Consider the following 26,069-nt stretch of genomic DNA (forward strand, 5'->3'; position numbering starts at 1 on the left):
AGAGGAAAGTTAAAAAGCCAAAAGACAGACTGAATCAGGGCTTGATACTGTTTTTAAAATGTTTTATGATCTCATGCTTTCTTGGGGGGTCTAATGATTTTTGTTCTCTTGAGGTTGGCAATACTGCTGATTGCATGAAGTATTAAAGGTAAGAGGAATGACACTATGATTAGACTGTCATCAAACTAATAAATGATTAAGTTAAATTATCTCATGTGCTTTTAAATTCTAAAAGGAAAGCAGAACATGATTTGTAACAAGATTTTTTTCCCCTCACAGTTTGGCAAAGAAATCAGCATATCATCTGTAACATGTTAGTCTGCAATAGCAAAACATAACACATTGAAGCTGCAAATATTTAACTTTAAATCAGCAAAACAGAGTTAATGTAGAAAAACATTTTTATAATTTAACTGGATGTGAACTATGAACCTTTTGATTTGCAAGAGATAAAGCCTATACAGACTGGAAGTGACCCTTAATGTAAATTTAAAAAAATCCTATTTTTTAATATTCTTTTGTAAGTCTGTAAAATATGGTCACAGAATTAGATTATTTGGACAGATAAATGGTTAAAGAAATCACAGTATTTCCCCTAAGGCCTGAAAGAAAGAAAATAAAATTGTAGTCAGTGATATTTTCTACTGGGAAAACTGCAGCATGGAGAAGAGAACCTCAGCCACATAACATTTCATTGCAAAGAACAGATGTCATGAACCTCAGCAATCATTCAAAATATAGCAAAATATTCTGTCACTGTCACATCACCACTGATAGATGCAGCTAGAGGTTAAAGGCTATGACACAGAGGGAGTTGTTGCAGGTGAAACTATCCCACTATGAATTGAAACACCATCACTATCAGCTTATAGTAATTTTCCCAACGTGGCATCTCTGCAAAAGAACCATTATGGGGTAACAAAAGATAAAATGCACATACAACTGAGTTCTCTCTTCAGGAAAATGAGTTCTTCTGCAAGGTTTAAAATAAAAGTTATTTTCTGTTTTCTATGACAAAAATGCAATGCATAATCTATCTCAAAAACTCTTCTGTGGAAGATGCCATGCTCTTAGAGTAAAAAAGAAATATGAATAATGTCATCATTTCTTCTGACACACTGGGTTTTCTCCCCAGTATAATGCCACTTACAGGAAGTAATATATATCTATTATTGCTACAGGGAAATGTCTCCTAGCCTTCTTTTGGAAGAAAGGCCAAATTAAGACAAAAAAATCAAATTCTGTTTCTGTTTAATCACTGAGTTTGATGGGATGAAGAACAGGCCTATAACTGAGCTATATATGTTAAGTTCAATAAATATGTGCATGATATAGAAACATCTTATTGCTGATTCCTTTGTAAAAACAAACCACACAAAGTAAATGCAACAAAGCCCTGTTTTTTATATTGAAAAAAATAATTTCTAATTTTTAGAGTCAAAAAATATGCACACAATTTGATAAAATTACCAGGCTACATCTGAAAATGATTCAGCTATCTAATTAGGGAAAGTTGCCGAATTATAAAGAGTTGATGTTTTACCAAGGCAGATTTTTGATAGTATTAAGTTCAAGATAAGCTTCACTACATATCATCCCTGGCAGAACTGTTCCATTATTTGTTAAGAAACATGAACACTGCAGAGCTTTATATATCCACAAAAATTACCATAGGAAGTAGGCTGTGAATACTGCATAAGTGGAAAAAAGCTAAAAAGAGGTATGTAAGTGTGCTCTAATACAAGAGCACAAGTCTGGGAGTCAGGACATCTGGCTGCTTACCCTGGCTGTGCCACTAACTTTATAGGTGAATTTGGGCAAATCACTTAACTTCATTTTGTTTTATTGGCCATCTTTAATGATATCTTGCTTAGAGAGTTATTGATGCAGATATTATATAAGTGTTAAGTACTTTTTATTGCATTACTTCTGATGTATGAGATAGAATGCTGAAATTAGTGTCTTATTTCAAAATGAGAACACCTAATGGGCTCACTTACCAAAATATACAGCACAATAGTGGATGCATAATTTGGTCACCACTCAAAAGATGAGAATAGTTAAGATGAGCAAATAGCTTCATGCCAACTTTCATTGATTGAACGAGTGGAACAATGAAGGGGACTTATTTACAATATGGCTCTGAAGCCTAGTGCTATTTTAGCTACATTTTCTATGAACAGAAGCAAGAAGGCCAGTTCAAAAATTGGGATTTAAATTGCACTAACATGTAATAGTTCATGCAAAGTAAATATTTACAAATGCAAACATAATACATATGCAAACATATCTCTGAAGTCATCTATTTTTGTCCACATGGTGCAAGATGTTCTGGGGTATATTTTTAAAATTCAGCCTTTTCGAGGTTTTACATTGCAAACATAGGGTATTAAAAGAATCAAAATATAAAGGAAAGTGTTGGTGGCTCTTCTGAATCTAAAACAATTCTGCTTTCAGATATAAGTTCACAGAACCTTTTAAATCTGGAATGTTCACCTAAAAAGTTTAAATTTTCATTTGTGCATTAAATCAAATCAATTTGCTGCACAAATGGAAAATTAAAAATTCTGCAGTGTGTGACTGTGGTCACCCAGATCAGATCGTTGAACAGATAACAACTCAGTGCTCAATTCACAAATACAAATGAAGCATCACAGTGGCACACATTCCACTACTCCTGACACAATTATCTGGCTTAATGTGAAAATTAATCTAAATGTGAAACTAATGTTGCCTCTTTAGATCTACATCAGCCATATGAAGAAGTAGTTCAAAGTGTGTCAGAAAATCAAAGATTATAGTTTGAGGAATTCTTTATAGAGCTAAATAAAAATGCAGGATACTTTGACTGGGTTCCTTTATTGAAGTTCTCAGCATCACTTTCAAGCATATGTATAGATACAATATATACTTAGCACTTCTAAGAATTATACATTGTAAGAGGTGCACAAATTGAGCTCTGGGCTGATAGACACCATGTATTTATAATGGTCAGTGCAACCACAGTTAGAAAAGCAGTGTTAACTCACACTTCTTGTAGCTATCCTGTTGGAAGCTATGGTATGTAATGAGAAATGTCAAGTCCCAAGATCAATGAAATTTCAGGCTCTAGGGACAAAACAGGAATAGCATTGATCCTTTTAAAGAACACCAGTCAGAGGCCGAATGTAATATATTGCTCAGAGAGGCTCAAGAGGATAAGCAGCCAAGTCCAACATACCTACCTGACAAAAAATTCAATCAGCTTTTAGCACTAGCTGCCTGCTCTGCTCTCCTTTCATGCAGGAGGCTGGTTCCAATTAAAGTGTGCAAATTAATTTTTATCACTTCCAAATTAGTGTCTGAATTTGTGTCTGTTTCAGATGAAATAATCTGTTCCTCACTTTTCTGCAATTCTATCTACTAAGGTATCTATTCATAAACAAGAGATATTTTTCTATTTTCAAAATCACCTGTTTGAATGAGACATTCAGTAAAGCCATCATAAAATATACAATTAAAACAGCTATAACAATACATATTAAACTTTAGTGAATATCATTCAGTCTTTGGTATGCCTTTGATGAGGACTAATACAGTTATTGTGTCAGAAGAGCTCCTTATACAAATGAGCAACAAGCAAAAGAAAGTGCCCAAAAATCATGAAAGAGAAAAAAAGAACAAAGCGGTAACTGGATTTAATGATATTCTACAGTAACTCTGCAGTTATGGGAGACTAAACACAAGAGATTCATATTTGTCCTTTATATTTTTAAAACACGAATATCTCTGCTGTATTATGAATTGCATTTGTAAGAAAATCTTTACCATTTAATTACTGTACCTTCACAACTGAAAACTTAACTATTTTTTATTATAAATAGATTTGTCAACCTTAATACCAAATATTTCAAAAGCAATTAAGTGTCTGACTCACATCTGTGCCTTTGAAAATCTCCCCATAAACTATTTGACAAATATAGGGCCTGATCTCACAAATACTTACCACTCAGTTCAGTAATAGGAAATTTTAATGAGGTCATTGTAATAAAGATTCCCTTCCCTCTTTCCAAGTGAGCAAGTTCTTAACCACTGAGCTGGAGCAGCATGTTTCAAGACTCTTACCTAAACCAATTATTTCCCATTCCTCTGATTTAAACCAGAGCTGATCTACTAGTTCCCACACAGACAATCATGAACTGAGGTCATCTACTAAGCACAATATCTATAAGGATTGTTTAGTAAAGAGTTCTGCTGGAGTTTGATGGGTTTGAACATTGACATATGCAATGTTTAGTCAGGATTCCAACAAACACATTAGATTTTCATGAACTGTAGCTAAACCAGTAAGGAGTTTATCCTGACACATTGTTTCTCAAAATATTTTTGGAAATAATCTATTAATTGCCAGAGTGATGTTTTCTTTAAGTCAAAACCTGGTTTATATTTTATATATTAACACACATACCATGTTTTAAAATATATAATTAAAAATATTTAATGACGTTATGGTGCTTTAGAAAAACTATTTTCTGAAACAACTAACGTTCCTTTTGGTAATTGGATGCACTGAAGCTGAAATTGATAATTAACTGTCTTTCAGTTTAAAAGATCATTATAAAGTCAAGCACTTAGCCCACATAATTACTATAACCTGACATTTTTCTTTGAATTCTTCACCTCCACACAGTCTGTGATATAAAATATCTTATCTGTGTCTCCAGATGACAGCTTTTAAGAAACTAATCCTTTTCTGAAAGTATTATCTGCATCTTTCTAGGGAGCCATTCTAAAGATATTAACTAATTGGATATAACCTACACTGAACATCTTAATTTCATCTTTCCTACAAGACAAGTCCTAATCTACTAGCAATAAATGTATAAGAAATGTAGATGCAACGAAGAAATATTTTCTAATAGAACTATTTCATTAACTTAAGGCTTAAATCTTCAATAATAAAAATATTTGCAAGGATTGTAAAATGTGTATTATAGTGTGAATCAGTCACTTATTGGACAATTTGAAGTCATGGCTATAAATGATAAAATCTTTCTTGCTGAATATATGTTTGCACATGAAAGCACCCGGCATTCGCATCCTATGCACTATTGGTACAAATTACACCCTGAGAGGTACCATTTGAAAGCTAATACCTTGCTGGCCAATAATATCATGGTGAAACCCATGGAAGCCCTGCCTAGGCAAACATTAAACAGGTCTACCCTAGACAAAGCAATGTGTGTTTACCTCAATTTATTTAGAAGTAGTAAACAGGGACCTTGAGACAGTGAGAGGGGAAATTGGAAGCAGATAAAGCAAATGTGCATTTCAGCTGCAGGATTTGATATGTGAAATACATATTTTAGGTGTTGGGACATGTGAAAAGACTACCTGCTTGTCTGTCAGGGAAAAAACAGCCAGATAATCATCTTGGTCAGCAAGCTGTTCTGATAAACATTTTGGTCAGCAGTTCAATCAGGTAAACAACTGAGTTAACAAACTAATATTAGTGTTAGGCAGAAAAAGTGTTGATGCAGTATATAATCAATAACTTTGGAATGTATGTTAGGCACGCACCTGAATGTGGGAGCATGCTGCATTTAACCCTATGTTGTGCATTTAACCCTACAGGTGGACCAATCATTAACTGAAGCAGCAAACAAACAATATTTACTACTTCAGTTCAAGAGTCTGTCTTTGAACCTATATATTCTGGGTAGAGAGGAAAAGAGCTGGTCAATATCAACAGGCACAAGGGAAAACAAAAAGCCTGGAGACAACTTCACCACCAGACTCCATTCCAATCTGATGATATTGTGAACAAAAACTATTCTCATCTCAACCATACTTGCAGCTCTTTCCATCACTGCACAATAAGTCAACATTCTGTGTTTCAGGGTGACACAGAGTGACCATCCTCAAATGTTATTATATAAATTATGCCATAGGCTTCTTTTGTGAAATTCTGTAGAACTCTCACAAAGCTATTCTACAATTTTTCAAATTTCACCCTGGAGTCTGTTAGTTTTTAGCTGACAGAACTGTAAACATTTTTGCTCCAATATTGAAAAACAATAGCAAACATTTTGACTCAGCAAATGATTACTGAGCATTTATTCCTGTCTGATTTACTCTTTTACCAAGCTGTTGTGGTGTACTGTTAGAAAGCTGCCCTTTTTTACCACAGAGGGATGACATCATAATAATAAATTTAGCATTCCCTCACAAATGACATGGAACCCTTTATTATCATTTTATTTTCCCCCTGTTTTTATTCAAACACACCAGTCCTATATCAATATTTTACTCCTCTTTAAGACTGTTCCTCAGAGTTATGAATTTGACTCTAGGATATGTATGACACCTTTGTTTGTGAAGGTTAACATCTGCAGTACTGATTTAAAAGGAAAAAAGTGGGAGGGGAGAGAAAGACATTACAAAATAAATGTTAATTATTAAAATGGAATGGAAATACTTATGGGGAAGGAGAAAGCAAAACACGGAGATACATGTCCTGACTCCAGAGGACTTTTTTTATTACAGCATGTTGCAACAGGACGATACAGGTGAAAAGGATAATTATGAATTTAAGAAAAGGATACAGGTGAAAAGGATAATTATGAATTTAAGGCTCTCAGGTTACAACTGGGCCCCCCAAAATGATTTATCAAAAACATTTTACCAGAAAACTATTTAAAGATCTATATTCACTTTTTTCTGAACTAATTTCCCATCATTATTATACTGTACCTGCAATTCACAAGAATAACATATACATTTTATAATGGTTTGATGTTAATGGAGTAGATTTAAAAATCAAAATATGGATTATAAAATTATGCACTTAGCATGTATTTATCACAATATATACTTACTGCTATTTGGATTATCCCCTATAATGTGGTGTCGGCCACTCCAATACCAAAGAAGCAATGTAGCATCACGAGATCCAGAGACAATATAGCAGTCACCACCAATATAGGATTCTGATCTGGCAAGGCAAGTAACAACATCCCAGTGGCCAAAAACAATCTGAGTTAATTTTCCTGCATTAAAAGAAATTACAAATTTGGTTTCCATGTGCATTGGTTTTCTTTTTTATACAAGTGACAACAAGCAAATTTAACAGTGAAACCAAATATATTTAATTTGGTCATATTTTTGGTCCTTTTGGACATTTGTTGCCAGCATTAATGTAAGCATCCCAAAGCCTGCACTAACTTGATGTAGGATGGATAGCCCTATACAGCCCTGTATATTCCAGGATCAGGAAAGTACAAAGGTGAGGTTTAAACTGGATCTGTGCTCTGTGGAGATCAGCCACAACCCTATCCCCTGACCCTAAATGTTAAACAGTTATTGTTCCATGAGTTTTAACTTACTGCTGTTAAAAATGATTTTACACAATCTTGTAACAGATTAATCATTTGATTATATAAAATCAAAGGAACTGCTCCATAACAATATTACTTTATTATACTGAAAGAACCTATATTTGTCCAACATTAATATCATCTGCAGGTCTACAACCTTAGTCATCTTTTTTTTTCTAATACTCTAATCAGCTTTTAAGTAGGGTTGCCAGATAGTTTAACCAAAAATACCAAACACCCCCACCCCCAAAAAAAGAAGCGGGAGAGAGGGGGAAGACCAAAGTTGTTGAGCAAAATATATATATATATATAAACAGCATTAAAACAGCATGGGCCCTTTCAGAGTGCCTGCAGAGTCAGAATAGGGATAGGAACAGGGGAGAAGTTGAGCACTAAGACCCAGGGAAGGCATTGCTTCCCCTTGGTCTTTAGGCTTTTTTCTGGTGACCATTTTGTTTTCATGATCGAGCCAAAATGCAGCTTCCCTGCAGAACCAGGTAAGCAGGGAGTCCAGGGGCAGAGAGTTAGGGGTGTAGGAGGCTGGGGGAGGGAGGCTGGGGGCTGGGCCCAGTTGCCGAGTGTGTCGTAGGGTTGCCAGATGTCTGGTATTTTCGCCTCCTGTCCGGGAAAAAAAATCAGAAAATACTGGACATTTTAGGTGTCCGGTATTTTCTGAAATTTTTTTACTGGACCACGGGTGAAAATACCGGACTGTCCAGGTAAATACGGGGCACCTGGCAATCCTACTTTTAAGTTAAAAGGGCTCCAAATATCATACAGTGGAAATTTGATCAGAATATATATAAAACAAAAACAGAGCAATGGAAAATTCTAACAACTATGGGCAGTATAAATTTGCTTTCACATTAGGTCAACCAAACAAAAAAACACTCACTATTATTAATGGTGAACAACTGAATGTGAAGTACACATAAAAAAAATCAACCCACCCAATTAAAAATATTATAATTTAATAGCTTTGGTTCACCTATTTACACAAGCAATCAATTCATTGATATCACAATGGTTTGTGTAGCTTTCATGAGCAAAACAGTACACTTTTTGGTATTTAATTTTCATCCATCATCTTCAAAATACCATCCATAAGCTGTTACAAGCAGATATTTATAAAGAAGAATTTTTTAATTTTTTTGGGTGGTAAGCACAATACATTAAATACTGTTAGTGTGACTAACAGTCTTTTAGTGAACTAAGAGCCCATAAGAAACAGGATATTGTGTTTATGATCACCTGTTTCTGTAGAATAAACCCGAAAGCTCTTGTCCCAGAAGCCACAGATAAGAATGTAGCGGTTATCTGCTGTGACCACGAAACAATGTGCATTGATCTGGATGCTCTGATCCACAAGGTCTGTGATCTGCCGTTTGTTCACACCAGAGTTATTGGCTGTAAAGAAATGCAAAACACATTTACAAATAAGCCACTCCAATACCTACCTGTCATGCACTTAAGGGAGAAAATGAATACATTTAACTTTCAATGAACTGTGAATTTGCTGTTCAGTAAGCATTTTGAATATAAACATTTAGAGCTGTCTATACTAGATGTCAGAAACATAAAATTATTGTGAGTCTTCAGTTTCCCTTGGAATAAGACAAAAGATTTTACATGCTGTGACAATTGTTGATAAAACTGCCTAACATATTGTATGATATGTGCTAATATTTTAAGTACTTTGCAGAAGTATTCTCTGATAAAACAACTACACATTGAAATATGGGAAAATGAATAAGGTCCATTTATAATTTAAATCCAAACATAAATAAACTTTATGGAGGCAACTTTTGGTGTTGTATCCTCTGCGGTGAAGCTCTCAGCTTGAGTTGTGTGGCCTTGATGTAATCCACACCTCTGGAGGCGTAATCGGATCATAGAGTTGACAGACCCAACCACATGCAGCTATTTATATCCCATGTGCATTCTTAAAATATGTCTGTTTATCAGGTATGGAGCCAAAGCACTGAAGGTGATGTCAGGAGAGGCAATAACAGCAGGAAAACCCGCCAGGTGGAAAAAGTCTGAATGGGCTATGGAGCCCAGATCCAACACTTCTAGTTGACAGCTCTGAAATGGAGCTGTTAGTCAGGAAGGATTGGAAGTAAGGGGGTAATATGCCCAGAACTTTGCCCAGAGTAAGAGATATGTTTCTCTTAACAATGGAGGAACTATGCAGATATTTCTCAATAACCCGAAAATTCCTGTTATCGCTAACTGGGGTTATTGTGTTTAAATCTTTCACTATTAGATGAGATAAAGGACCTTTAAAAACAATCTGTTTCAACCTTGGTTATAAAAATGAATATACAGAATGAGAAGGGAAGGACAAATCTCCTGACTTACTACTTGTATAGCAAGACTTCCAACATTGGATACATATAAGGAAAATGGAGCCTTTTACTGAGACACTTCATGTTACCATCTTGCTTTCACGTATGCTTCCAAAAAGTGCAGCAAGAAACATCCCGACTCAATTTCTATCTAAAAATCTCGCAGCAAATATTTACAGTTAAAGTAAAACAATAACAATTAAAAATATAGGCTCCCACAATCCACTCTGTGTTGAACCTCTCTACTCCAGCAGCCTCAGGACATGACCTGTGCCTAATAAGAGAATTTGCCAAACCATGGGAGGTCAATATTGTCTAGCAGCATTGCAACACTTCCACTGTCTGCTGGGCTTTTAGAAGACATTTAGGGGTAAATTAGAGCTAAATAAAGCACAGAACACTGAGATCCAGGACTGGTGAATGTAAACAAATTTTATGGGACTGGGAGAAACATAATAAGCAGACACACCTGGCTAACTAAAATCATACGAACCAGAGATGTTGCCAGACCAGAGTGCTGTATTAGAGAGGTTCAACCTGTACCAGAGTCATAAACTCACAGAATAAACATGTTTCTCAAAACATTTTCTAATTCTCAAAATATTTCATATAGCTCTTTTAAGTCTGTGTAATGTTGCACCTATTAAAAAACCAAATTCCCATACATTTTAACTCCTCGATAATAATTATTCTTATTAACTACCCATTTCAATTGTGACTCAAATATGAACAGTCTATGAAATAATTGCAAACATTTTCAATTAGGTACCAATCATTTATAAACAAAAACATTACAATATTTAAACTTAACCAGAATGGTTGTAGGGTGTATCCCACTTCTACAATGCTCAAGACCCAGGATCTGTAGTCATATGGGGCCAAACACTGAGGAAGTGGGAAAGGTGGTTTTCAAACAAAGGAAAAACAGACTGTTGGAGGACTGATTTACTGTTTCCATCTGTATGCCCAGATTTAAAGGCCACTCCCTTGAAAAATTCCTCATGAGCCGTATAGTGTCTAGGGTGAGGCAATATGCCTCCTTCTTAGACTGCCTTGTTAAGGAAGAAGGATAATGACTGCCTCTTGATGCTCTTCCTTCCTTTCTTGATATAGCATGCTATTATGCCTGCTCCTGAACTCTGCTAGCAGGCTCAGTACTGGAGTCGGGCATGGTTGCCCACCTGGTGGGAAGGTCCAGGACTCTTTTTCAAAGCCATTGAATAGGAACACCTGGAAACTGGGGAGGAGGGGGACACTATAAATTCCAAAAGGGTCACAGGACCAGTGTAAGACCTCAATAATTTCCTAGCCCACCACTTGACGCTACTCCTGTAAGTGGATCCATAGAAAGGTGGGAATGAGAGCAGCTTCAAGGACAGTAAGAGTAAGACTGAATCTTCTCCTCTGAAGAGGACGACTTTTGGTGACCATTGGGGTGAATCTGCTATGCAGCTGGCAACTGGTGCCTACGTGGAGAAGTCTGTATTGTGACCAGCGTCACAGGTTTCCCCTTTGATAGTACCACTGGATGAGCTGTCATGGATACATGAAATCTGTCTAGTACTGAGACCTGTAATGATCCAGCCAGTTCCCCTATGCCCACTGACGTCAAAAGCAACGTGTCTTTCACTGCCAGCAACACCAATACCAACAGCAAGAGGAAATTCTTGTCAGCAGCAAATACTTTGAGCGTGGTCAGTACTGAGATTGTGTTGGTACAATGCATTGCCACAAACATGGAAGCATCTTCTGGCTCTGGACTCAACAGTACCAACACAGATGCTGGAGTCAATGGTGCCACTGAGGCAGAGGAGTGCTGGAGACCAATCTCTTTTGAAAATTTGCTTTTTATGACTCTTCCCAGGCACTGGGGATGGTTATTACTACTGGGACTCTGACACAATAGAAAAAGCACTTCTAATGGATATTGGGGAACTTGGTGCCAACTCTGACCAGCCTGGGGTCTCAGTTCCAACCTCATGAGCAGAAATTTTACTCTGGTTTTCCCATCTTTTTTCATGTGAGACTTTAGTCCTTGCAAATTTGGTAAGAGTCCCCAGTATGAGCCTCCACAATGCACTCATGGTAACTCAGGGTCATAGCTTTATTAAAGGAAAGACAGGGCTTGCCATTGAACCAGGCATCCCTTGACACCAGGGATGGACAGAAAAGAAGATAAACACAGAAAATCTAACTAAATAAACACTAGCAATTTTACTATTACAGGTTGGACCTCCCTGTCCCAGCATCCTCGAGATCTTACTAGTCCCGGATAAGGGATTTTGCCAGACCAGGGGAGATCATTTTTGGATCCTTGCCACCAGTACCGCTGGCTGGCTGCTGACCTCACTGCCATGCACCTGGCAGACCTGCCAACAGCCTTCTGCGGACAGCCCACTGCCCTGCTGGCCCTGTAGGAAGCCTTGCCCCTGGGTTCCCACGGGGACTCTCTGATCCTGCAACATCCATGCCAGATCATGGATGTTGTGAACCAGAGAATTAAGGATGATAAATATTGACTGATTAATCAAATAGTCGATAGGGCGCCTCTGCCTTTGAAGTGTAGCAACAGCCCCAGGGAGTGATCCCAGGCTCTGCGCAACGCTGTCGCTTTGAAATGCTGTGTGCAGCTGGATGCTGGGCTCCCCGCAGCATTTCAAAGCAGCAGCGCCACACAGAGCCCAGAGTCATCAGGGGATTCCCCAGCTGATCTCAGGCTCCACCTAGTGCTGCCACTTTCAAATGCTGTGAGGAGCCTGACATTGGGCTCCCCGCGGTGTTTCAAAGCGGTAGCGCCGCACGGAGCCCGGAGTCAGCGGGGGAGTCCTCAGCTGATCTCAGGCTCCACACGGTGCTGCCGCTTTGAAACACTGCATGCAGCCTGGGGACATCCCAGCTGGCCCCAGGCTTCACGCAGCATTTCAAAGCGGCAGCGTTGCGTGGAGGCCGGGGTCTGGCCCCAGGCTTCAAGTAATGCTGCTGCTTTGAAGTACCCCCTTCACTTCCCTCCCCACTTGCTGCCTCTTTCTGATAGAGGGAGCAAGGGCAGAGGGTAAGCGACTAGCCTATCGACTATCCGATAAGCATTTGGTTATCGGACAGTCAACTCATTGTTCACATCCCTACAGAGAATCCTGATTAAGAGAGTTTCAACCTGCATTACCTACAATGTATAAGGAACAAAGTCCATTGAGACAACTTATGAATGCAAGATGAACTGTTCCAGAGACTGTCATAGGTGGTAAGGGTATGTCTACACTACAAAGTTAATTCGAACTAACGGATGTTAGTTCGAATTAACTTTGATAGGCGCTACACTAGCGCTCCGCTAGTTTGAACTTAATTCAAACTAGCAGAGCGCTTAGTTCGAACTAGGTAAACCTTATTTTACGAGGACTAACGCCTAGTTCGAACTTACTAGTTCGAATTAAGGGCTGTATAGCCCCTTAATTCGAACTAGTGGGAGGCTAGCCCTCCCCAGCTTTCCCTGGTGGCCACTGTGGGCACCACCAGGGAAACTCTATTTCCAGGGGCTGGCTGGCTACAGTGCCCGTGCCAGGTGCAAGCCTGCCAGCACCCAGCCAGCAGACCCTGCACCTGGCACGGCTCGAGCCAGCCACCCGATGCCCCCCAGCTCTCCCCCTCTTCCCGGGACCAGGCTGGCGACTCCCGGGAGCTTGCCCAGGACCGCAAGAAGCGGGCACCCGCCTGGTCTAGTGCGGACATCGTGGACCTCATCCATGACCTCCGCACTAGGCACAGGAAAGTGGCCGTCTAGGGCAGGAGAGCTGCCAGCCTGGCCACCCAGGAGCAGGTGTGCATGAAAATCAAGGTGGTCCACTGAGAACCCCGACCCTGAGCCCTGAGCTTACAATGGCCGTACTGGGTCAGACCAAAGGTCCATCTAGCCCAGTAGCCTGTCTGTTGACAGCGGCCAACACTAGGGACCCTGGAGGGGATGGACTGAAGACAGTGACCAAGCAATTTGTCTCGTGCCATCCCTCTCCAGCCTTCCACAAACTTTGGGCAGGGACACCACTCCTACCCCCTGGCTAATAGCACTCCATGGACCCAACCTCCATGACTTGATCTCACTTCTCTTTAAACTCTGTTCTAGTTCTAGCCTTCACAGGCTCCTGCAGCAAGGAGTTCCACAGGTTGACTCTTTGCTTTCTGAAGAACAACTTTCTGTTACTAGTTTGAAGCCTGCTACCCATTCCTTTCCTTTGGTGTCCTCTAGTCCTTCTATTATGGGAACTAATGAAGAACTTTTCTTGATGAACCCTCTCCACCCCACTCATGCTTTTATAGACCTCTATCCTATCCCCCCTCAGTCTCCTCTTTTCTAAACTGAAAAGTCCCAGTCTCTTTAGCCTCTCTTCATATGGGACCTGTTCCAAACCCCTGATCATTTTAGTTGCCCTCCCCTCTCCCACCCTCTCTCTTCCCCTCTCCCACCTCCTTTTCCCAGTCTCCCCCCGTTTTGTTCAATAAAGAGAGATTCTATTTTTGAACACAATTGTCCTTTATTTTGTACATCAGGAAGGGGGGCTAGGGAGGGGTAAGTGGAAGGAGGTGAGGGAGGAATGGGGTACGAGTCCCTGATGGGGAGGACTGGGCTGGCTCTGCGGGCTTCTGGGGGTGGAAGCTCTCCTGCAGCCCCCCAATTGCCCCCTCTCCCCAGATGGCAGCCTGCGGCAAGTGCCGCCGGGCTGATGGCCGAGTGCTGTGATGTGCCCAGTGTGGGTACTCCGGGCAATCCAAGCCATGACTGCTTTGCAAGCTGGGCACCCCTGAGAACTGTCTGTCCGGGGTGGGGGTTGGGTCCCTTTTAGCACAGCCCTCGGCTAGCCTGAGACAGCAGCTCCACGCTCTAAGTCCTCATCTGTTGCCCTGCCAGCACTGCTTCCGGCCACCTTTAACCCCGGTTCAGGGTCCACTTAATGTGGACATGCTAGTTTGAATTAGCAAAACGCTAATTCGAACTAGTTTTTTAGTCTGGATCCGTTAGTTCGAATTAGCTTAGTTCGAATTAACTAATTCGAACTAAGTTAGTTTGAATTAGCGCTGTAGTGTAGACATACCCTCAGAAGGAACTGACGGGACACAGGGTTGGCTGGATACTTTAGCAGTGCGCAGCATCAGAGTGTGCTCAATCTGCCCCAATGGGTACTACTGAGGGAAAAATTTCCAGTGACTATGCATGGGATGTCAGTTCTACCAACAGTAGAATGCACATGTGCAAGCCCTCAAAAATAATGAATATTTACTAAACATTGTTTTCAACTATATAATCACAATTTGATCCTTAACATACCAATTAATGGATCCATTTCTATGGGAAGATGATGGGCTTGATCCAAAGAATATCCTGGGGCTCCCCTGAGGCCTAGAGATGAAAGAAGGAATAAAAGAAATATGGAATTTGCTTTATGCAATGTTTACATTGTTTTTCCAGTGTTAGCATTGTAAAATGATTATACCCTATAAAATTCATAATATCTTACCATTTCTTGTTATATCAATTTTTAAGATTTCCTTTTTCATGTGAGAAAAGTTTTTTACTCAAATAAATAAAATTAAATTAAAATATGTATGTTTACTTTGAGCCAAATTAAGCTGTTGCTGATTTTAGTAAATCAACTCCTCATTTACAATGGTATTACAGACCATTAAGTTATATACAATTACTGGGACAGAGTCTCAGAGCTACTACAATGGTAAAAAAGGGGAGGGAAACTGCCTTAAACAGTCAATTGGGGATTCCTTTTCTGGAAAGAAATTGATGAGTGGTGTAAAATTGAGACCACAGCTCTAACCGAACCACTGCTATTATAATAGAAATGTAGCCGTGTAAGTCTGGTGTAGCTGAAGCAAAATGCAGGACTTGCTATTATAAGTGATATTTCAGGGGCCTTACTAAGGAACAATGCACATAGGAATCCTAGTCACACAAGCGTTATAATAGAGGCATTACTGTTGGTGCAATGCAGATCTATATTTTAAAAGTCAATATTTGCTAAGAGTCACCGTACAATGTATTGTACCAGAGATTCCGCCTATGTTTAGAAATATGTATCATGAATATCACTATGTGGTTAACTGTTGGTAGTTGTTGGCTTTTACAATGATGATCTTTACATATGTGTGATGAAGATAACATTTACACATTTATCAGAATGGAATGTTCAATAGTGAGTGATGGAGCTAATAATATGATACAGCCCATCTCCCATCACACATAAATAGTTTATGTTATTGTTCTATTCTGACAGAGTACAACTATCTTAAATCACAGTAAAAAAGGACAAGTGCATACATTCCATCAATTTGGAGAATAACATTCTAAACACACTTCGGGTGGAAATATTCTGCTCATTGAAACTGAATCATTATTTTTTTTGAAAAGAAAACTATACTTCAAAAGAAAATAATATCAAATTTGCTTTGTGCTGCAAACAGAAATTATGTAAAGCAAGAAGCACTTACTGCTTATAATCTGTGATGTTTTAATCAGAATTGATTTCAGAGTGTTCTCTGGTTGTGGCCAGTTTACTGAAAATACATTCAAATCCTCTAACAAGTACAACTCTGGACCCAGTGAATCAGTCATGTAGCAAGATCTCAAACTTGGTATGCATAACTGATTGGGAGAGGGGAGTTAGAGATTTAAATGGGGCTTAGGACATTGCAGGACAATCTTTTCCATGCTGGACTACAAGACTGTTTTTCTGGAAAGTGACATATATCTTTCCTTTTTTTCCAGGTCTCCATAAGAGGAAATGAAGACTACTGCAAAATATGAATATACACACATGTATGACCAAGGTGTATTTAATTCTGTTTTTAGGATGCGGATTTGAGTTACCTCTTAATGCCCCTTCCATTCCTATGTTTTTATTATTCTATGTATGACTCAGAAAGTTAGAATATTATGTTCCAAGCTCCTGAGAGTTTTAGTGTGGGTATCTGTAGATACATTATCCTTGTGAAGTGTATCTGCATTGAGGATTTTACATCTTGAGTTAGGTTCAGCAATAATGTACCAGTCATAACATTGCTGTGCAGTCTCTTAATATACAAGTAGACTACGTCTAGACTGCATCCCTCTGCCGACAGAGGGATGCCAATCAAGCACTTTGGAAATGCAAATGAGCGTGGGATTTAAATATCCAGGGCTTCATTTGCATACTGACGCTCGGGCGCTGTGCCAATCATGCGCCATTTCGAAAGTGAAAGTAAAGTGTAGCCACGGCTCTGCCAACAGCGGGGAGCTTTTTCGGCAGATCCTGTACTCCAAAATGTTGTGACATGTAAATCCAGGAGTGTGATATGTCAATGCCAAACAAATCATCAGCCTTTCTTGTACAGAAGTTTGTTGTACCAGGCTGCAAACATTAATGAGCACGGCTTTTAGGCACTATTTATCACTGGAAGTAGTCCTTGCAAAAGGGGCAGAATGGAAAGGCAAAATTGGGAGAGCAAGGCACTTGTGAGGGAGGTAGCACATGTTGGGTGTAGGATAGTTGGTAGAGGAAAAACAAATGATCATTTCTACAGGTCAAAAGGAGAACCCAATCTTGTGTGATGTCACCAGACATTTGAAATGTATTCTCACCATAACTTTTATATTAAGAATCTTTCACTGACAATATTTAGATTTAGTAATAATATAGTCAGTTTTTACTAATTAAATACATGTCTAGAGTAGCATGTCATAAAAATAAAGAGGGTCATCAATTAACCTTGTAAAATTGATTTTACAAATTAGTAATTTAACAGCTCACCTTAGAAAGTCAGAGACCTAGTGTGCAAGTTCTGTGTATTTTTTTGATAGTAATGGAGTATCCCTGTGCACAGTTTCATGTTTATGAACCTACCCAAAATGCTAGATTATTGGATTATTATTGTTGGAATAATTAATTAAAAACAAGCACCGCAATTAAATAATGCCACAGTTTTAACAGACTAGACATCTTTAAAAGTTTTTATAATTTAAATCTAAGTAGGCAAGAGAGACCCTTTAAGATTGTAAACCAAACCAACAAAAATTAGAAGTGCAACATTAAGACTGATATTCCTGCCCTAAATTATGCTGTTCTGAAGTAACAGAAAATGGCACAAACAGTGTAAAAGCCAAGAAAAGTGTAGGAATTATTTTGAATTTCTTAACAATTTTGCTTATTTATCCAAAAATATTGTGGTTCCTGGGTTGCACAAACAATGCATGATTTAGTTGACATGATTTATGAACCTAATCCTGCATATTAGCAAACAGCTTCATGTTTTACATGGGTATATGTGAACAAAATAGTTACATGGACATCAAGGAAGAATCAAGGCCTATAAGGCTTTTCTTACATAAAGCATGGTTGCTAGGGAACACCTAAGATTTCCCTAGATGGCATACCTACTGTGTTGTGCCATCTATTGACCAGCTATTATTTACCTTTATCTCATTAAAGAGGTGGGAACATGTGCATTTCAGTATTCCCACTATTGTACTAAGGGGAGGGTGCAGTTTGCCCACTAAAGGACCCTTTTAAGAAATTGAGGAGACCATAACACATTCAAGGAGGTTCCTCAAATGGCCTGCTGAAGGGCAAGGATGATTAGCCAATGTCCCCAGAAGACTTGAAAAGCTTACAGAGGACTAACAGAACAATGTTAGTAAAATTAGTATTAAAGTACTGTAGGAGACTAACTTGTTTATGGTTTTTTACATTGGGTTCCTCAACTGCCAGTGTCACAAATAACCATAAACAAAAGAGTCTTTTAGCTACATGGCTGCCTCCTCTAGCAGGATCAGGTTCTAATCCTAATGCTAATTATGAACACAAGTCATATTTCAAATACATTGTCATTCCATGTTGATACCAGTGATTATTTCTTACCTTCAAATGTTCAGGCAATAGGAATTAGCAAAATTAAGATAATTCTCTTTTTTTAACTGTGAATAAAGTTTCGGTATCTCTGAATATGGAGGTACCTGACATAATATTCAAAAGATAATGGTAAGTCAGGTACCTCAAAAGACACTCTCTCTAATAGTGAACAGTGATACACATATACTAGCTAGTCTAGTGCTGAAAACTGGGGCATATTATACACGTGGTGTCAAGAATAGTAGTACCATACCAAACATATTATACTAAAGACTGATACTGATGTAGCAACATATCAATTGGTTGCAAATCTGATCTGAATTTAGGGAGCTTGCTTCTTGGAGTAACAAAAGACAGGACTATGCAGCACTTTAAAGACTAACAAGATGGTTTATTAGGTGATGAGCTTTCGTGGGCCAGACTCACTTCCTAAGATCAAATTGTGGAAGAAAATTGGCATGACCATATATACCAAAGGGATAAAATAAAAAAAAATACTGCTTCTTGGAGTGATATTACGGAAAATGGACACTATGAGTACTCAATATATACATTGATAAATGGGTAAAAATGTGTTGCCAATCTGTAGACAAGCACGATCAACCCAGCTACTCTACTTGAAACTTAAAAGATGCACTGCTTACATAATGTTTAAATAAGAGATCTGTGAACACATACCTACTGTGTTGTGCCATCTATTGACTGCAAAAAGTCTGCTGCAAGTCACAGTTACCACTGCAGGAATAGTAAGGTGGGGAAGCGTGTTGGCTGCCACATGTGTGACAGGAGAATTTGATGGAAATTTCAGCACCATTATAACATCCTGCTGCATCTGATCTTTAAACATGAGTGGACTCTGTGGAAGGAAACACTGTTGAGTAGAAAGGAGAAGAGAGCAGAAGAAAACAGAAGGGATAACACAATTAGTGAGGAGGTCTGAGGGAAAACAAGGTTAAAGTGAGTAGGCAAACATGCACATACAGGGAAAACAATGCTATCTGCACTAGCAATATAGGAGGGCAAACTATTACTGGATCATTACACGAGGACAAATAGAGAAGAGGTATGGTTAAGGTCCATTAGGTTATTACAGGGTATAAAAGATAAATCAGCATTAATTCAACAAAAATCAAAATATTAAATTATCAGAATAGTTAATATTAATACACTGTAGATAGGAATCAAATAGAAGATTAACCCATTATTACCTCATAAACATGAAATTGTATAAAGTCCAGTAGCTGAAACAAGAATTTTTAGAAGGAGGAACTCAGAAATCCCACAGATGACTGTTTTTCTAATGTACTTTAGACTAAAGTAAATCCTTTAGAGTATACTATATTAATTGACTTTACTTTTTATTTCTTACAAATCATATTAAAACTATATGAATTATTATAAAATCAAGGTGATTATTCTGTAAGTAAAATATAATTTTAACTCATGGCTAGTAACAGTTTTATTATCAATTAAAGTATGTGAATCCCAATTTGCATGTATTGCATGTCTTCATAAACTTAACTGTTATATCAACTAAGATGAATTCTAGGAAGTTTAAGTAATCTTTTGCTCTGAATCTACAGATTTAAACTGCTGTCTAAATATATTACATACATTTTTAAGATATTGACTATCTAGATATGTGAATTTGCAGGTGATGTTTAATTTTTAAAAGAACAAAATTAAAACTTTAGGAAAATTGTCATTTGCACAATGTGATTTTCCTCATGGGTAATGGATATTATGAAAGCTAGTGAACATTATGATTTATTTACTAAAGTTCATAGAAAGTTTCTTGTCTTCAGAGGATACTAACTGGGACAGATACCACTACTTTTCACTTTTGCTACATAATATAGTACTTTGTAATGAGCATATAAAAGAGTGCATTGGTAATTAATGCTGAAGTTCAAATTGAAATTACAAGGACATATTGTATTCTTTCACAGGAATGGACAAAAGGGTTCCAAGCATGATTTGAATTACATTTTTTCATTCCTGACAAGCAGCCAATGTTCATAAATCACTCTGGAATGTTTCCCCCTTTTTTCTAAACAAAATGTTTAATATGAGAGAAGCATATACTCATTTTTATTTCATGCAGTTATACTCATCAAATACATATTTATAAGATATCCTTTTTTAATCCAAGATTGGACAACAGAAATAAATGGCTGTAGAAAGTGAGAGCTATTCCAACTTCCAACTTGCTGTTTAAGAGCCTGCATGCAATTTCTGCACAGACTAAAAGCTATGGTACTGTAGGCCACTCAGGGCAGGAAAAGAAAGTGTTACTTAAATAGGTATTTTATGACCTAGAAAGGATCCTCAGGTTGAAAGGAAATAAATTCCCAACCAGCAGTTATATCTCACCAGGTGCATGGCAGAGCTCCGAGGAGGATGTGGCTCAATAAGCAACTGAGATGGCGTCTGTCCAAAGTTCTGTATCTGTGCCTCCATGGCCTGCAGGGAAAGGAGAGTGATTGTCATAATCAATATGCATCAAAGAGATAGGTCAACACACTATTTGACAATGCAAGCAAATCCTAAGTCAGCCATGAAAAAAGTCCAGAAAATTCACCGGGTGCTCTTCTCTCAGGCTGCAGACTCATCCAAGTGTTAGTATTTTGTAGACAAGCTTTGCTTCTCCTTTCAAGCATGCTTCAGTTAACCAAATAACCATTCTTATTTCCAGTAGCTGGGGTTACATGTGAAAATGTTAACCTGTGAGGACATGCAGTTAAGGTCTTGAGAGATTTCTTTGAAAGAAATATACCACATATACCTTAATAAAGTCCTTTGTAAGAAGGAAAGTATGAGGATCTCTAATAAAATACGCCTCTGGGATCTTAAAGGAGGGGGGAAGCAAATTGAGAAATAAAATTCATGGATAATGTTTAGAAATCATAATTTCAATAACACAGCCATTAAAAATAAAAATACTGGAAATATACTATTATACAATACACTGTAGCTACAAGAATTACAAATAAAATCTTTAGGTAATGATCTAATTTTCTAGGTAGTATTCATTTACCAAAATAACACAATATTTATTTTTTGGGTGTGTTTATTTTGGATCCATTTTCATAACACCCTAATACTGACTATTGTAAAAACTATGAAATATATAATTAGTAATTTCAATTTTAAATTAACTCCACCGACAGTGGAATCTGGCCCACAGACTGAAACATTTCAAGCACCTACACAACCACTTAGAAAGAGAAATGTTTTTACACTACACTTTAAAAACAGCTGGCAATTTTTTTATTGATACCTCCACTAATGATACCATTTAAGAACTTTATGCATCTTTCAGATACACAGGCTTCATAGCAGTGGATTTCAGAAAATCAAGAACTACACTTTAAGGTAAGCAACTGATTTAAAAAAACAAAAACTAAGTACTATATAGATATACCGTATATACTCGAGTATAAGCCGACCCGAATATAAGCCGAGGCACCTAATTTTACCACAAAGAACTGGGAAAAAATATTGACTCGAGTATAAGCCTAGGGTAGGAAATGAGGCAGCTACTGGTAAATGTAAAAAATGAAGATAGATACCAATAAAATTACATGAATATTTATTTCAAAGAAAAACAATAACCTAGCTCTGTAAGTGGAAAAGGGGGTCAACAAAAACAATATGGTATCAAAAATACCGTAACTCCCGCTCAAAGTCCTCCCGCCAATCCAATGAGCCCCTGAAGGGCCGCCTGCAAGAAAGCGCCCAGCGCCAGCGCCAGCACCAGTCACACACGGGAACAGACGCTCGGACACTCGGCCCAACCAGCTCAGCCCCCGCCCGGACCTTTCCCAGGCCAGAGCCCCTCTCGGCTGCTCCCCGAGCCTCCCTGCCGGCAGCCCCGGGGCGAGGCCGCTGGCTCCGAGCAGCACCTGCGGGCACACCCGCAACCCAAGCGGCCGGCAGAGGCTCCAAGCGCCCCGCGCAGCGACGGCCCCCGACACACGGAGCCCAGCCTGCTCCTGGCAGCGCCCCCCGCCCCGAGCGCCTCGGTTACCGGGGCCAGAGCTCCGGGCTCACGCGGCTAGACCCGGCCGGCGGCAGAGTCCGCCCGCGAGCAGGAGGCTGACTCGAGTATAAGCCGAGGGGGGCATTTTTCAGCACAAAAAATGTGCTGAAAAACTCGGCTTATACTCGAGTATATACGGTATATTAGAAAGGACTCTATCCTAAAAAAATTCTCTTGTTTGCATCAATAAGTTTCTCAACTTAGCATGCAAGGAAAACAATGCATGAAAAAGCCTCCTAAAATATAAAAACCATAAATATTAAATTGAAAGGATTCAAACAAACATTTTAAAAGGCAGTAGAACCTATTCAGTCTGCACTCTGATAAAATGTATGTATTATAATCCGCACAAAACAAATGTTGGTCTCTTCCAATATCTGAAGAAAGAAACTGTAATAGGTGCCACAGGGACATCTCCTAAAACCTTGGTAATATTTACAAAATATATTGCAATATAGTTGCTAATATTCAATGAATTATCATAAATAAATTACTGACAAAATAAGAATCTAAGACAAAGTCTAACTGAAATTGATAACTTTCCATTGACTTCAATGGGCTTTGGATCAGGCCTGAGTGAATAAAGTCCATTTTGTGATGTGTTATTCCTGTTTTTATAGTAATTGCTGATTTACTAATTCACAGAATGCACTAGTTTGCTCTTGGGGGCTTATCCTGCAAGTTGATGAGTATCACCTAGAAATTAGGGTACGTCTACACTACAACGTTAATTCGAACTAACTTAGTTCGAATTAGTTAATTCGAACTAAGCTAATTCAAACTAACGGATCCAGACTAAAAAACTAGTTCGAATTAGCGTTTTGCTAATTCGAACTAGCATGTCCACATTAAGTGGACCCTGAACCGGGCTTAAGGATGGCCGGAAGCAGTGCCAGCAGGGCATCAGAGGAGGACTTAGAGCGTGGAGCTGCTGTCTCAGGCTAGCCGAGGGCTGTGCTTAAAGGGACCCGACCCCCACCCCGGACAGACAGTTCTCAGGGGTGCCCCGCTTGCAAAGCAGTCATGGCTTGGAGTGCCCGGAGTGCCCACACTCAGCACATCACAGCACTCGGACATCAGCCCGGCTGCACTTGCCACAGGCTGCCATCTGGGAAGAGGGGGCAATCGGGGGGCTGCAGGAGAGCTTCCACCCCGAGGAGCCTGCAGAGCCAGCCCAGTCCTCCCCATTGGGGGCTCGTACCCCATTCCACCCTCACCTCCTTCCACTTACCCTTCCCTAGCCCCCCTTCCTGATGTACAAAATAAAGGACAATAGAAACTCTCTTTACTGAACAAAACTGGGGGAAACTGGGAAAAGGAGGTGGGAGAGGGGAAGAGAGAGGCTGGGAGAGGGGAGGGGGAAAACTGGGAGGAAGGAGCTGGAAGGGGGAAGCAAGGGAAAGGAGGGGGTGGGGAAACTCAAGGATCAGGGGTGGGGGTCTCGCCGGGCCAACCGCCTCCCAGCACGGCGAGGGAGGGGGCCTCGGCATCCCCGGGGGGATGGGGTGGAGGGTGTGGAGGTTGAGGTGGGGGGTGTGGACATTGAGGAAGAGGGTGTGGGGGTTGAGGAGTAAGAGGTGGGAGGGGGGGCAGGAGTGGGAAGAGGGACAGCAGTTGGGGGGGGCAGCAGGCGCAGGACCAGCACGGGGCACCATGCTCTGCAGCAGGAGCTGCAGGTTTGTGCTTAGCCCTCGGACCTCAGCCAGCAGCTCGTGGCGGAGCTGCAGGTCTTCCCACATCCAGGCCTGCAGTGTGCGGTGCACGGCTCGCAGGGCCCCCAGGTGCTGGTCCCAATACTCCTGCTCCGTGGTGGTAGTCCGGAGCAGGCCACGGGTGCGGGAGCATGTCCCGGGCGGGGTGGTGCGCCCTGCACGAGCAGCTGGTGCAGCTGTAGAGAGAGAAGAGAAGTGGTCAGTTCTCCCTGGGGATGCAGAGGATGATGCCCAGCCCCCTCCCCCACCCCGCAACGTGAGGGTGACCATGTCCTGCACTGTCAGAGCCGCTGTGCTTGTACAGAGGCCATGGTCAGGATGTCTGGCTCTCCCCGGGACTGGGAGCTGCCCCAAGACCACACCCATGTCCCTGTGCCATGTATAGTGTGGCCAGGGGGGAGGGGGACATCTCCCCGCCTCCGTGTAGAGGGGACATGTGAAGGGAAAGCATCCTGCTGGGTCCCGCCCCGGGGTCGGGAGCATGTCAGGTCTCTTTGCACAAGCATGTGCCTATTGGGCCATGGCCCCTGGGTGTCACGCAGCTGGAGCCACCTGCCCAAGGGTGGCATGGCACGTGCTCGCATGTGCACAGGTGTCTGCGTGATCCGTGGAAGGCATGGCCCACGTGTGTGGTCTCTGGTCTCCCTCCTGCCTCTCCCCCCGAACTACTTAATTCGAACTACTTACCCGGTACGGTCTCCCTGGACGCTGGGACATCCTGCGGTGGCCCCTCTGGTGTGCCCGGGTCAGGGCCCTTTGGTCCCGGCTCACTTCCTCCTGGGCTGGTGCGGACCGCCCTGCCCCCCAAGAGTTAGTGGAGGGCAGGGAAGTAGGGACAGGTGTCATCCCCTGCAGCAGCGCCGCCCCTGGTGGCCCTGGCGTACCCCTGCCGCAGCTGCTTAACTTTAATGCGCACCTGCTCCCGGGAGTGCCTGTGTCCTTTGCAGGCCATGGCAGTCGCTATGCGGCCGTAGACAGCCGCGTTCCTCCTCCTAGTGTGGAGATCTTGGAGATTGGGAGCCTGCCCCCAAATCTCAATGAGGTCCATGACCTCCGCACTAGTCCAGGGGGCCGCGCGCCATCTACGGCCCCTGGCTGGCCCCTGGGTGCTGGGGGACTGGGCAGGGGACGGCTCGCTGCCACTGGCTGCCTGGCTCATGGTGGGGCCACTCGGTCAGGGGCAGACACTGCTGGCAGGGCTGTCTGTCTCCAGTGCCATCTGGCCGGAGTCTACCCCTTTAAGGGCCTGGGGCTGGGGGAGAGGAGAAGAGTTTTCCTGGTTGTGCCCAGAGAGGCCACCAGGGGGAACCTGGGAAGGGCTAGCCTCCCACTAGTTCGTATTAAGGGTCTACACAGCCCTTAATTCGAACTAGTAAGTTCGAACTAGGCTTAATCCTCGTGGAATGAGGATTACCTAGTTTGAACTAAGCGCTCCGTTAGTTCGAATTAAATTCGAACTAACGGAGCGCTAGTGTAGCGCCTATGAAAGTTAGTTCGAACTAACGTCCGTTAGTTCGAACTAACTTTGTAGTGTAGACATAACCTTAGAGAGCACACTATTGACTTCATTCCCTAAGAGATGCTCTGCTTCTTGCAGGATCCAACATTAATACAAATTGCTAAGTTTTCATTGTAGTAGTATTTTAAATAACAAGAATAATGATTATATAAAACATACACAGACATACACAGAAATTTGATTTAAGTTAACATATAGTATTTTATAT

General features: G+C 40.6%; 1 protein-coding gene across 15 annotated transcripts in view; it reads right to left on the minus strand.

Annotated features, from left to right (window-relative positions):
* The window catches only part of NBEA (neurobeachin), a 748,692-nt gene that overhangs the window by 13,000 nt on the left and 709,623 nt on the right, over positions 1-26,069 (minus strand). For 4 of the 15 annotated variants that reach the window (XM_075919184.1, XM_075919176.1, XM_075919185.1 and 1 more), the window contains 5 exons: positions 20,962-21,051; positions 19,267-19,459; positions 15,021-15,092; positions 8,607-8,762; positions 6,858-7,028 (listed from right to left, as the gene is read on the minus strand). In XM_075919184.1, coding sequence (XP_075775299.1) covers positions 6,858-7,028; positions 8,607-8,762; positions 15,021-15,092; positions 19,267-19,459; positions 20,962-21,051 — 682 coding nt within the window. Of the gene's footprint in view, positions 1-6,857; positions 7,029-8,606; positions 8,763-15,020; positions 15,093-19,266; positions 19,460-19,796; positions 19,830-20,961; positions 21,052-21,373; positions 21,437-26,069 lie in introns of all 15 variants that reach the window. The other 11 variants (XM_075919178.1, XM_075919179.1, XM_075919172.1 and 8 more) reach the window with 5 other exon arrangements.

This window comes from Pelodiscus sinensis, chromosome 1 (genome assembly GCF_049634645.1).
Source record: "Pelodiscus sinensis isolate JC-2024 chromosome 1, ASM4963464v1, whole genome shotgun sequence".
In the NCBI taxonomy this organism is placed as follows: domain Eukaryota; kingdom Metazoa; phylum Chordata; order Testudines; family Trionychidae; genus Pelodiscus; species Pelodiscus sinensis.